Raw genomic sequence first — 13,488 nt, forward strand, 5'->3', positions numbered from 1 at the left:
CTTTCAAAACTGCAACACCTTTGGAAGTCCACCCCTTCAGAGCAAGTGAGTTTCAGTTTCTTTCTAGCATCTTCGCAAAGCACTGGGGGTAAGGAGCCCCTTGGTTCAGTGGCTCAAGTTAAAGGCCAATGCCCTCCTATTCCATGCATGCCTCCTCCAATACCTTATGGAGTGTCTCACTAACGGGATGCAAAGCACAGGAAGATGCAATCACCAAAGTTCTCAGGCACACATCTAAGCTTTGCCTCTGTAAACAGGATGGGCACATCTAAAATATCTTGGCTTCTGTACCACTTTCTTCACCCTGTGACTTCAGGTATCCTCAACAAGGTCTGTAAGCTGTCCCATCCCCACGTGTGAAGGAATATACAAAACAAAAAACTGATTCAAGTGTACCCTTTCCTCATTAGTAACAGCTTATACTGTAGAAGCTACTGGATGTGTTACTAAAAAAAGAAAAAATCTTTTAAAAACCAGCCAGGTACGGTGGCTCACACCTGTAATCCCAGCACTTTGGGAGGCTGAGATGGGCGGATCACCTGAGGTCAGGAGTTCCAGACCAGCCTGGCCAACATGGCAAAACCCCATCTTTACTAAAAATACAAAAATTAGCTGAGCATGGTGGCGTGTGCCTATAATCCCAGCTACTTGGGAGGCTGAGATGGGAGAATCACTTGAGCCTGGGAGGCAGAGGTCACAGTAAGCAGAGATTGTGCCACTGCACTCCAGCCGGGGCAAGAGAGTGAGACGCTGTCTCAAAACAAACAAAAACTGCTTTTGTAGGTAAAATGGTATTTTGAATTATTTGTTCTGTGATTGCTGTGAGGACGAAATATTTTGTATGTATCATATATATATAAAATCTGAATTGTGTCATGATTCTCTGTCTAGTTTTCTATAGGAGTGTTTAATCCCATCCAAGCATTATCCAGGGGAAGTGGTGGCTTTAGCCACTGGGTGAAAGCCCATGACTAATGCTCTACTGTGAGTGATTCATTAAGATACTGTAAGGATATGAGATAACTGATTTGTCCAGTTCCCCTTGTTCTGACTTCACACCCACTAATCAACCTACTGTTACCTGTCTGGCTTCCCACGGAGGTTACTGAAAAAGACTGATGGCCCTATGATGAAATACACAAATCCTGTGCCAGTTCTTCCTTTCTATAAACTGGTAACCAACTTTGGGATTATAAATATGTCTCTTGAATGTAATTACTGTGTATTAGCCTGGCATAAAAGGATTTACTCTTGGTGAGCTGGTAAAAAGTTGGCTTCTGATCTGCACTGAAGTATACTTACCCTAGGAAGGCTTTTGGGAAACAGCTAACCAGGCATTTCCCCAGTCAACACCATCATGATATCACAAAGAGATGAAGTGTGAATCACAGTTGTGAGTTCCATAGTTGGAATTTTTATATGTTTACTTTTTGTAATTATACTACATTTTAATTCCACATATTTGGAAATTTTTGGATTTTCTAGGTATATAATAATGTTACTTGCACATCAATCTGCTTACTTTCACTAATGCATCAAGAAAATTTAAAAAAAATTTTTTTAAGGTGATAAAGAGATCCTTGTTTTGTCGTTAAAATTATTTAATTAAAGAGTGATGAACGCTAGGGATTTATTTAGAGTAGTCCATCGCTGATTTCACATGTGAACTATGGTACCTAAAAAAATGGTATCATTCCAGAATTTGCAGTACCAGTTTTCTTTTTATTTCTTTTTTTGGGGGCTGGGGGAAACGGAGTCTCACTGTTGCTCAGGCTGCAGTGCAGTGGCGCCATCTCAGCTCACTGCAACCTCTCCCTCCCAGGTTCAAGTGATTCTCCTGCCTCAGCCTCCCAGGTAGCTGGGACTATAGGTGGTGCGCATCACCACGCCCAGCTAGATTTTTGTATTTTTAGTAGAGACAGGGTTTTACCATGTTGGCCAGGCTGGTCTCAATCTCTTGACCTCGTGATCCGCCTGCCTCAGCCTCCCAAAGTGCTGGGATTACAGGCGTGAGCCACCGTGCCCGGCCAGCAGTACCAGTTTTCCATAATATTAAAATAACTTATTAAAATTACAAAACCAATGCATAATCATTACAATTAATTTAAACCTTACAGATATATTTAACCTGGAAAATGAAGGCATTCTATAATTTCATCCTTATAGAGTAAAATTCCTCTTTTTCTGTACATGTACTAAGTGATTTTCCCCTTGTTTATAAGAATATATTTATATTCTGCATATTGTTTTTACTTTTTTATGTAATTCAGTGAACACTCCTATCTTGTTTGTTCTCGTGTCTCAATATAGGTGAACTACGGTTTACTTAACCAAGCTCCTATTGATAGACATTTGGGTTGTTTCCAGTTTTACCCATTACAACCAAAGTGAAAATAAATATCCTCTGTATATTGCTGTACACTTTTATGAGTAGAATATGGTAGATTCCTGGACACAGTATTGCTGGGTCAAAGACACGAACATTCTAAATTTTAATTAATAAGGCCAAATTGCCTCCCAAAGGGACTCTTGACTAGCACTCCATTGTTAAGATCTCTTCTTTTCCCAAACCATACGGGTATCATCTGAGCTTCATTTTATCTCTCTTTTTTTTTTTTTAGAGAGAGATAAATAGGCTGGGTGCGGTGGCTCATGCCTGTAATCCCAGCACTTTGGGAGGCAGAGGCAGGTGGATCACAAGGTCAGGAGTTCAAGACCAGCCTGGCTAATATGGTGAAACCCCATCTCTAATAAAAATACAAAAATTAGCCGGGCATGGTGGTGGGGGCACCTGTAGTCCCAACTACTTGGGAGGCTGAGGCAGGAGAATTGCTTGAACCTGGGAGGTGGAGGTTGCAGTGAGCTGAGATTGCATCACTGTACTCCAGTCTGGGCGACAGGGTGACACTGTCTCAAATTGTTTGGTTTATTAGTAAGTCTGGGCAACTTCTCATGTGGTTACCACTTTTTTGTGTGTAAACAGCCTATTCATGTCCTTTGCTGATTTTACTTAACATTCTTCACCATCTTAGCAAATCCTAAAACTTCTTTATATATTGGCAGTATTGGCTGTTTATCTATTAAGTATGCAAACATTTCCCCAATTAGCTGTTTGTGTTTTAATTCAGTTTATGGCATTTTCACCATGCAGTATTTTCAGTTTTTATGTAGTCAAAACTTTCAACTTATTTTATTGTTTCTGGGGTTTGTGTCCTATGTAGCATGGTCTTTCAAATCTCATGGTGGTATTCATGTGATATTATGTTTTCCTTTAATATTTCAATGATTTTTTTCACAATTAAGTCTTTTTTTTTTTTTGAGACGGTGTTTTGCTCGTCGCCCAGACTGGAGTGCAATGGAGTTGATCTTGGCTCACTGCAACCTCCACCTCCTGGGTTCAAGCGATTCTCCTGCCTCAGCCTCCCGAGTAGCTGGGATCGCAAGTGCCCGCCACCACACCCAGCTAACTTTTTTTATTTTTAGTAGAGACAGGGTTTCACCATGTAGGCTAGGCTGGTCTCCTAGGCAGAACTCCTGACTTCAGGTGATCCACCCACCTTGGCCTCCCAAAGTGCTGGGATTATAGGCGTGAGCCACCGTGCCCTGCCCACAATTAAGTCTTTAATCATCCTATTAATTTTGGTCTAAAGAGTAACATATTAAAGACTTGCCCCATAGAGACCTAACACCAGTTATGTCAGTACCACCTCTATCCCACCAAACTGAAATGTCATCTTTCCAAATCCTTATGTATCTTTATGTTTGTTGAGGCTGTTTACCCACTGTTTTGCCTATGTATTTTTGAACATATACTACATGGTTTTAATCATTATAGCTTACTGTTGTGAAAGAAAGGAAGAAAAACATCTATATTTGAAAAAAGGACAAATAAAAATTAAAAATGGTGGGGACAAGTCTGTGGTATCTTCATATTTATCTTTCTGATATTTTGAACTGTGAACTATGTATTAAATTCTAAAAAATAAAAACTATCATAACTTTAATAACTATTTTACAAATCAGCAGTGCCAGTCCCTCTTACCATTGCTCTTTTTCAAGCACTTTTTTAGGCTAAACCCTGGTGTCCGTGTGTGGGTGTGGTTGGGGGCAGAGAGAGAGGGTCTTGCTCTGTTGCCCTGGCTGGAATATAATGGTCTGATCACAGCTCACTGCAGCTTTGACTTCCTGGGCTAAAGTGATCCTTCCACCTCGGCCTCCCGAGTAGCTGGGACCACAGGTGTGTGACACCACGTGTGGCTAATTAAAAAAATTTTTTTTTTGTAGAGAAGGGGTCTCCCCATGTTGCCCAGGCTTCTGCTATTTTTAAGTATCAAAATATTGTGGTTGCCGACACTGTTTTTTCAGACGGCAGTTGGCAGCTCTGTTCACCCTTCCTGAATTCTCTTTCCCTTTCTTTCTGTCTCCTCCAACCCCATCCCTCACCATACTCACTTCAAAAACACTCCAACCCTCTCACTTATTAGTACCTGCAACTGTACTGTTCTCTACAATTCAAATCTGTAATTATTATATATTTCTCTTTATCCTCTAACCAATCTTAAGATCTGCTCAGTTGCCCATGTAAAAATTACCACAAAAGACTTTTCCTCACAACTGGAAATGACTTACAATCCAATGTAGGTCTTGAGATGTTCTCACCTATGGTCACAGTATTTTAATATTGCGGCCCTTGGACATGAAACCTCAACGTTCAAATGATTAAAGGCATAACCAATTTAAACTTACCCTTTTCATTACTTGTTTCCAAACATAATTTCTTAAAGAAATTATACAAATTAAAATTCTCTACCAACTCTGTGTGGTCATTAATGTGGAGTTTCTTTTCTCAAGACCTTTCCTGGGCCTCTCCTTGGAAAAAGTAATTCTGTCAGCTCAAACTATGGGACACAACTCTCTCCATTTACAGAGGACATAACAATAAGATTGTTTTTAAGTCTTAGACAAAGACCTAAGAACTTTGTATCTAAGACAATGTCCAATTTTCTGTATTAACCAAGAAAAATTTCTTTTTCTTGTTCAATTTGTGAAGGTTTTGATTTATATTCAGTGCCATGCCACTAGTCACATTTGGCTATTTAAATTTATTTTGGTTAAAATTAAAGAAAGTAAAAATTCAGTTCCTTAGTCACATTTCAAGTTCTCAATACTCACAAATGACGGGCTACTGACAAAGAAATTTCCATCCTTATATAAAGTGTTTTTTTTTTTTTTTCTCTTTTGAGACTGAATCTCACACTCTGTCGCCAGGCGGGAGTGTAGTGGCGGGATCTTGGCTCACTGAAACCTCCGCCTCCCAGGTTCCAGCGATTCTCCCGCCTCAGCCTCCCAAGTAGCTGGAACTACAGGCGTGCACCACCACGCCTGGCTAATTTTTGTATTTTTAGTAGAGACAGGGTTTCACCATGTTGGCCAGGATGGTCTTGATCTCTTGACCTCCTGATCCACCCGCCTCGGCCTCCCAAAGTGCTGGGATTACAGGTGTGAGCCACCGTGCCCGGCCCTTACAGAAAGTTCTATAAAATCGTGCTAATATAGAGAACTAAGCCCTATGAGCCAGCAGTGATAGTGCTTCACATGGTTATAAAAGTGATAAGACTATAAAATATCATAAAAGTTGATTCAGCTGATGTGACGGCAAGTATTCTTTCCCTTCTTCCACTTCTCCACCATGTTTAATTTCCCTGAAAGTGTGCACTTGGGTTGACAACTCAAAACAGGGTAGAACATTCAGTATTTGGTTAAAGTTGTCCAAGTAGCTAGAATAGTCTTACATAACTTTTAGTATAAATTATATGAACACAATTACCAAAAACTTTTTAAAAGGTCAGTGTTTTTATAATTCCCCTTCTTCATATGGGAGCAAGGCTGTACTACTAGAACTCCTGAATATTTTCTTATACTTGATTACTGCCACTGATGGGTTTTGGCCTTTTACCAAGTACCATGACCCAGGTGCATAATCCTGAAATGACCAATTTGAATATATTCTCATCCCCCTAAATCTTGGCATTCCAGCCACCCATATATAAAACCAGCTAACAATATCAGGTTACCAGGAACCAGCTTTCAAATCTAAAAATGCTCTAAATCACTTGCCAGTAAGATGGTTTTGTTGAAGTGGAATTATCCCTGACAGCTGTTAACACCTCCTTCTTCGTGGATAATGAAATCTAAGGTAGTGTCACATCTTCTGCCCTACCTGGAATGGATCAAAACCTTTTCCATAGGAAGGAGAATGCTGTGACTGACGAGGGGCACAAAGAAGACTTGCAGCGTATGGCAATATTTTATTTCTTGGTCTGGGTAGTAGTTCCACAAGTATGTCACTTCCCACCCTCAAAACTACAGAACATTGGAGAGGATCCTGACCGATCCCTAATGAAGTCAAGAAAGAGGACACAGAGGCCTATAACTCTGGAAGTCCTGAGACAGAGGACCTCTGGAGGAGAGCTGCATGTCTCCGAAAAACTTATCAGGTACAGGAATGTTACCCGAAGGGAGCAGTTCTCTAACAGCTGTTAGGCACATCACTACAGAGACAATATTACTAAAGATATTTGAGTTTTCCCCCACCTACATAATTCACTGATGGTTTTGTTTTCTATTTCTCGTCGTCTCCGTTTTCAAGTTTCTCTTCTTCTCACTCACCTATTTTATGAGACTTACCTCCTAATTACTCATATATGCACCTCTGCTTCACACTGGCAAGCCCACTGTTTGCTCTTGCCATTGCCAGCTCCAAAGCACAGCTGGCACTATAGATCTCATCTTACCCTCAAGATCAGGGCTGGGGAAGTCCACCTCTAAGCCTGCCTCCCTAAGCAGAGCAGTTTTGTTTTTTGTTTTCAAAATCTGCTGGGCAGATGGTGGAGGATGTGGGCTTCCATGTACAGAAGTGATCAGCCCTACTCCACACTCCTTTATAGGCCAGCTGAAACTCTGGGCAGAACTAGTCAATGGAAACCAGTAAGTTGGTGTTTTCTTAATGAAAATTAAAATGTTCCCAAGAATATTAATATTTTTAAACATTCACTTTAAAAAGAAAAAAGGATTGTCTCATATTTTTTCTCCCCTTCCTGAATGCCTAGGGGCTTAAAATAATTCAGTGGAATTTACTGCTCATCTTTTATACTTACTCAGCTTAACTAATGTTTCAGTAAATTTTTCACAGTTGATTGCAACTCGGCATAATAGATGGATGAATTGATGATAAGAAAAGAAGTAGTCTAGCAGCATACGATCATAAACGTCATCTTTGCCCTGAAGGTTAAAGATGATAAAATGGTTGCACTTAAATTGTATAATAAAGAGCATATTTTGTGCAAATGTAATAAGTTTAACTAAAAAGCTGATTCAATATTTATATTCTGTAAGAACCTAGTTTTAAAATCCAAATTTCTAGTAATGTTATGATCTTGTCATAAGTTTATTTTCAGTGTCCAAATGCTATCAGTTAAAATTACCCATTATTTCTATATACTTTAATAAAGTAAAATTACTGTAGGATTTTAAAATTTGACACTTTAGCTCTACAGACATATGAAGAAAAATGAATTAAGTTTGACTTTTGAAATAGATTCCAAGTTATTCCTATAATGTTAATTATTTTAAATATTTTATCTTGTAAGAACTTCTCAAGTATACTGAAGATCCAAAGATGGCAAGCAAGGGAGAGTGTGAATGAAGTGTGGGTAAAGAAAGATAAAGGGAAAAACTGTTTTTAAAAAAGTTGAAACTAAGATAAATTATCCTGTATCAATGTACCTTGTCTCTATAATTTAGAATTGGCATTATTTTAGAATACGAGTTAGAAGAAAGGAACCAGACTAAAAATGATGACAAATTTATCAATCAATGATACTATGCTTAAGTCAAAGGAATATAATTTAAGAGAAGTAGAAGAAGTCATTGATTATATGGCCAAATTAAAAAAAAAACAGTACCTAATGACTTTTCAAATTTAGATATATGACCCAGTTATAATTTAGCCTAGTGACAAATATTAAGACTATTAAGGTAGTTTTTGAGGGGGAAAAAAACTTACTACTTGTGCTTATTGTTGATTTTGCAAATGTTCAACCAACATTTCAGAGCACTAAAAGGAAAAAGTCCAAATGAATCTAATCTTCTTAGGATCCACAAAATTGGTCACTTAAGTCTAACCTACTCATAAGTGCCAGGGGAAAAATTTCAAATTACTTTGTACTACAGCAACATGGATTTTCCTGGCATCCCAACATACCTTACTGGTTTCCACCATTGTGGGCAAGAGGCACATATTGAGTTCAGGGCGCGGAGGCCGAATATTGCTTTTCCCTCCTATTAGCTTGATATTTTCTCGACAAGGGAAATAAGGTCCAAGAGACACTAAGATATTAAAAGTGTACAATAAGAATAAATGGAAAAAATAAATCTCCATGCTTCAGTGTGCAGAACGATTAAATGCGAACCATATTGAAGTACTGTGCTAGATAAATACGTACTTGGTATATTACTGTGATGGTAAGTACAATGGTTGTGTTGTAGAAAGGGAACCAGAGTATGAAGAAAATCATGGGGACTCAAAAGTACAAGTTCCTTGAGGACATCTGAAAATAAAAACAAAGTTTGGGTAGCAAAAAATTAGGGTTATATCTGCCTGCTACTTTCAATCTTACAAATCCTATGATTGCCTCACTGCAACCAGTTTAATGAGTCTAAAACTAAGCTCCTGACACGAGTAGAAATTCTGTCTCATGCTCAACCAAGACTAGATCAGCAGAGTTATTAACTACAATAGGGCATCATGTGGAAACAAAAGATTAAAACACTATTTATTGGTATCTTGTTTAAGTATGAGATACTTTCTGGCAAAATACAGTGAGGGATTTTTTTTTTTTTCCCTCTGTCTCCCAGGCTGGAGGACAGTGATGCAATCAGCTCACTACAGCCTTGAGCTCCTGGGCGCAAGTGATCCTCCTGCCTCAGCCTCCCAAGTAGCTGAAACTACAGGCATGCACCACCACACCCAGCTAATTTTTTTGTTTTTGTAGAGATGAGGTCTCGCTATGTTGCCCAGCCTGGTTTTGAACTGCTGGTCTTGAGCAATCCTCTCCTGCCTAGACCTCCTGGACTGCATGGATTACAGGTATGAGTTAGCCCAGATTATTTAATATACATTGATCATGTGTCTCATATAATCAACCACAACAGCTTAGAAAGAAACCTAAGGTTCAAAATTCTTTTGCTCTAAGGGATAACCCTTAATCTACTTTTAATGTTTTACGATGCTGGCTGGACTGATTCTCATTCTCCAATCACACAGGAAGGAATAAAGTTCATGATGACAGACTATAGGCAGTTTCTGGTGATCACAGGTTACTGCTTATGTCTTCCCCTCTTGCTAGAGAAGCAATTACACAGAACGTCAAGATGGACTGCCTATACATGATAGCCAGTTAGTTATCCACGCTATTTTGAGAAAGTGTAAAACAGTTATGGCTCTCAAGTTTCTAAGGTAGTCAAAACAAAAAACACTATAAACTTAAAATGGGTGTCTTTTAAAAGCCACAAATTAGCATTTTATTATAAATATGCAATCAATAAAAAGATGTAATACTCAGAGCCTAAGAACAGATACTGAGAAGTATCTTTAGGCAAAAGAACTCACAGTGAAATAAGTACTCTTATCTTTTAGAATGTCAGTTCTATCTTGTAAACATTTATATGATTCAACTTTGCTTACACAGGATCACAAGATTTTAGAGCTGTAAGAAGCTAGAGATGAAATAAGGTCGGGGAGACTGCATATACATATTAAGTAATCTGCCTATTATCATGTGGGTAATTATGAGCCAGTTAAGAAATTTTCTTTATTTTCTTAGGACCTGCTAGCTAGTGTGAGTTACACATAAAAAGCACAAATATCTTTCAAACAATAGAGGCTTAACATCACGGAAAAACTCACAACAATGTTCTTCCACTAGGTTTTTACACAGGTGAACTTTTCAAGTCACTTACCTATACAGGCATTTCTAAGTTCTGGAGGACTATAGGAATTAAGAAGAGTTAACAGTTTATGGGCAAATTCAATTCGCTCCTGCCACTGGATTAATGCTTGTTTCACATCTGCAAACATAAAAGCACAAATAAATATGCCACCTGAGATCCAACTTCCTCATGAATGTTTTCTACTGTAAACTATAGAATGCTAATGGTAGAAATTCAGATTAATTACAAAAACATCTTTGGTGAAAGCTAAGTCATTTTCATGAGATGATTACTGCTAATGTTAAACCTGCTAGATTTCTTAAAGAACATATTTCATTGATAATATGCCCCACTTTCTAGGAATGTATATGAAGAAGTTCAGAGTTCACACTATCTTATAGGGACATAAGAGAGGTATGTTTTATAGTTACCTCGCTTGAAACTGCAAATGATCTAATCTAAGCCAAAGAAGTTTCCAGCTGGAGAATCTTTACAAAGTGCCCAACTTGTTATTGTGTTTGGAAATGTTTTCCAATCTCTGAAATCTTGATACCTGCTTGCATATTTTTCAGCCAGGTACAAAAATATAGAAGAGCCTTCCAGCTTTACATCAGGAGTTCATGACAAACATTTCCTGATGGTTAGCTAGCTTCAGCCTCATCTTCTGTGCATAAACTAGGATAAAAACAATTTCTCTGGGGCACATGATTTTAAGACCTTCTCTCTAATAGTAGCACTAACAAAAAATAAGAAGTAGGAATGACCAAACCTTTTCTCTGAAGATAAGGGCGTGTAGACTTCAAAACCGAAAGAAATATTGACAGAAGTTCTACTAAATCTCCAGTCACATGGCAAGCTGTAGCTTCGTGATACATCATGTGCAAAGTGTTGAAAGACTACAAATGATTTGAAAAAATTGAAAACTTAATTTCATTTTTACTTACTGAGCCACAAAATGGTAGTACTCGTCCTCTATGATAGATGTTTTCAGACTCAGACTGTGTGTGCACATGTGTGCAAAGCGAATGTATTTGCTTTCTATCCTGAAGTTAAATTCTCTCATTAAGCTCTTTTAAACATTCCTCACCTTCGGAGTTCTGCTATTTTGTGTGTATATTCTAGTCTGAAGAAATAGTTTCATTACTTTTTTTTAAAAAAGTACTTGCTCTAAGATTGTAAGTCTTCGAAATTACAAAGCAGTAGGTCACAAAAGATTAGGGAGAATGGGCAAAAGCTTAACTAACTTTCCAGAGCCTCTGTCCAAAGACAATGGTAAAGTGACTGTCAGCCATACTCAAAACAGTAGGCCTGAAAGAGGTAAAATACAGCTGCAAAAGGTAGGAATTCATTTCTTTTATATTGGCTTGTTAAATCTTTTAATTCCTTTAACTGTATTAGCTTAATTAAGCCCTTAGTTTTTTCCCTATTTTACTATACAGCACCCTTCTTTGAATCCTCTTCAACCAGTTCACTACAGCTTACACACTATCTATAACACCCACAGTTCAAAGGCTAAAATTTTTAGCCCAGAACCTGCGGCAGTACTTAATATGAACAATGTACTTGTAAAGTATTTAACCTGTAAGCTGTGAGGACAGGAACCAGGTATGTCTTGTTCACTACTGTGTCCCTAGTACCTAGCACAGTGCTTGGCACAGAGGTAGTCATTTAAACATCTGTTGCATTAAAATAATTTTTTTTTCTAAAAACACAACTACAGCAGCATAAACATCTGTTGCATTTTAAAGAATGAAATGCTTACTACTCCTCTTCACATACCTTTTTTAAATACTTAGCCTTCCTCAAACATAACCAATATTTCTTTGCCTCAGTGCTTATTGTCATTTATCTAAATGTTTTCCCCCTTACCTTTGCAAATCCACATTCTTCAAAGTGTAAACCTGTTCTCTTACTTTTTATTACCATTAACTGAAAAAACATCCTGCCTTTGAATTCTTATGGTACTCTTGGCATGTTTATTAGGCTAAAGGGCTCAATGTACCTCTGGTGACTTTGTAGCCATCTGATACCTGTGCATGTTCAAGAATTATAGGAAGCATAAACGGCTGATTTTAACCCTGTAATAGTCCTTCTGGTTTTCTCTGAGGATGGTGTGAAAGGAAAATATCTTGGGCCCCTTCAAGCTGGGAACCGCTCAGGGCAAATCAGCCTCCCATACTATTCAAAGTCATTCCTCTACTCAATGAGATAGATGCATATTCGGACTGACTCCTTTCGAAAGACTTATCGGAGACTCAAAAGAATGCAACCATCTGTCTCTCACGTACCTATGACCCGGAAGGCCCCAGAGGAGGGAGGGGCCTTGCTTTGGGTTGTCTCCGCCTTTCTGGACGGAGCTAATGTACTTCTTACCTACAGATTGATGTCTCATCTCTCCCTAAAACATATAAAATCAAGCTGTGTCCTGACCACCTTGGGCACATGTCATCAGGACTTCCTGAGGCTGTGTCAAGGGCGCATCCTCAACCTTGGCAAAATAAACTTTCCAAATTAACTGAGACCTGTCTCAGATTTTCTGGGTTCACAATGGTAACCTCATTTTCTATACTCTGCCAAGTAAGTAGGCTTTTGGGAAATTATGTGTGCCCTTAATTAAATCACATGTATTTCATTTTTGTCCCTAAAAATGAATAAAACTAGTTTATTTCACTTGGCTGTTCTAAATACAAAATGATGGGAAAAGTATGGAATTACTATGGAAAAAGAAACAGCACCCTAAAAATTATTACCTAATTATTCTTGGAATATAAATTCAGGCTTACTGATCTATAAAATTAAAACCTTGCCACCTGTAAAACAGTTTACCATAAACTCTAAATGTCTATAAAATAAGAAGTCTTGGTGAGAACATTAAAATGAGATACATTCACACAGTAAAATGCAATAAAATATTTACCTCTGTCATTAGAATCAACCCTCGATTAAATACAACAAGAAGTCTGTCTTCATCAGATTCTAATAGTATTCTGAAGGCACTAGAAGAAAACATAAAGTTCAGTTTGAGAACTCTGAATAAGAACACAACACTTAGGTGATGAAAAAATAAACAGAAATAAAATCGTCATTTAAGCTCTCTGCTTTCCTACCTACAGAAAAGAGACTGCTACATCTGTCTCCTGGAAATGTAGTATAAGGAAATAATATTAAATAAGAAACTCTAAAAAAGATTATGTATATTAATATCTATCAACTCTTAATTATCTATAATGGCAGAAGATATAGGAATATTTTTAAAGTTTCCACATAAACAATGTTGGTTTTTATAATGGGCTCATCTTCTGATGGTTAAATTCTAGATTAAAATTCACCCATACTATCTAAACACTAATCAGCTGGTTATTAAGAAAGAGTAACATGAAGAAAAAAATACTAAAAATGTGTCAGCTTCGAAAATAGTTTATATAATACAGTCATGTGCCACAAAAAGAAATTTTGGTAAATGATGGATCACAAACACAATGGTGGTCCCATAAGATT

The 13,488-nt window shown here is 37.8% G+C and overlaps 1 protein-coding gene across 4 annotated transcripts in view; it reads right to left on the reverse strand.

Annotated features, from left to right (window-relative positions):
• Positions 1–13,488, reverse strand: part of USP34 (ubiquitin specific peptidase 34) — a 291,540-nt gene that overhangs the window by 10,666 nt on the left and 267,386 nt on the right. For 2 of the 4 annotated variants that reach the window (XM_023228311.2, XM_023228312.2), the window contains exons 70-75: positions 12,908–12,986; positions 10,760–10,886; positions 10,021–10,128; positions 8,505–8,609; positions 8,264–8,388; positions 7,158–7,281 (exon numbers count right to left, since the gene is read on the reverse strand). In XM_023228311.2, coding sequence (XP_023084079.1) covers positions 7,158–7,281; positions 8,264–8,388; positions 8,505–8,609; positions 10,021–10,128; positions 10,760–10,886; positions 12,908–12,986 — 668 coding nt within the window. Of the gene's footprint in view, positions 1–7,157; positions 7,282–8,263; positions 8,389–8,504; positions 8,610–10,020; positions 10,129–10,759; positions 10,887–12,907; positions 12,987–13,488 lie in introns of those variants that run through there. The other 2 variants (XM_023228313.2, XR_002734953.2) reach the window with 2 other exon arrangements.

Source organism: Piliocolobus tephrosceles, chromosome 15 (genome assembly GCF_002776525.5).
Source record: "Piliocolobus tephrosceles isolate RC106 chromosome 15, ASM277652v3, whole genome shotgun sequence".
Lineage (NCBI taxonomy): Eukaryota > Metazoa > Chordata > Mammalia > Primates > Cercopithecidae > Piliocolobus > Piliocolobus tephrosceles.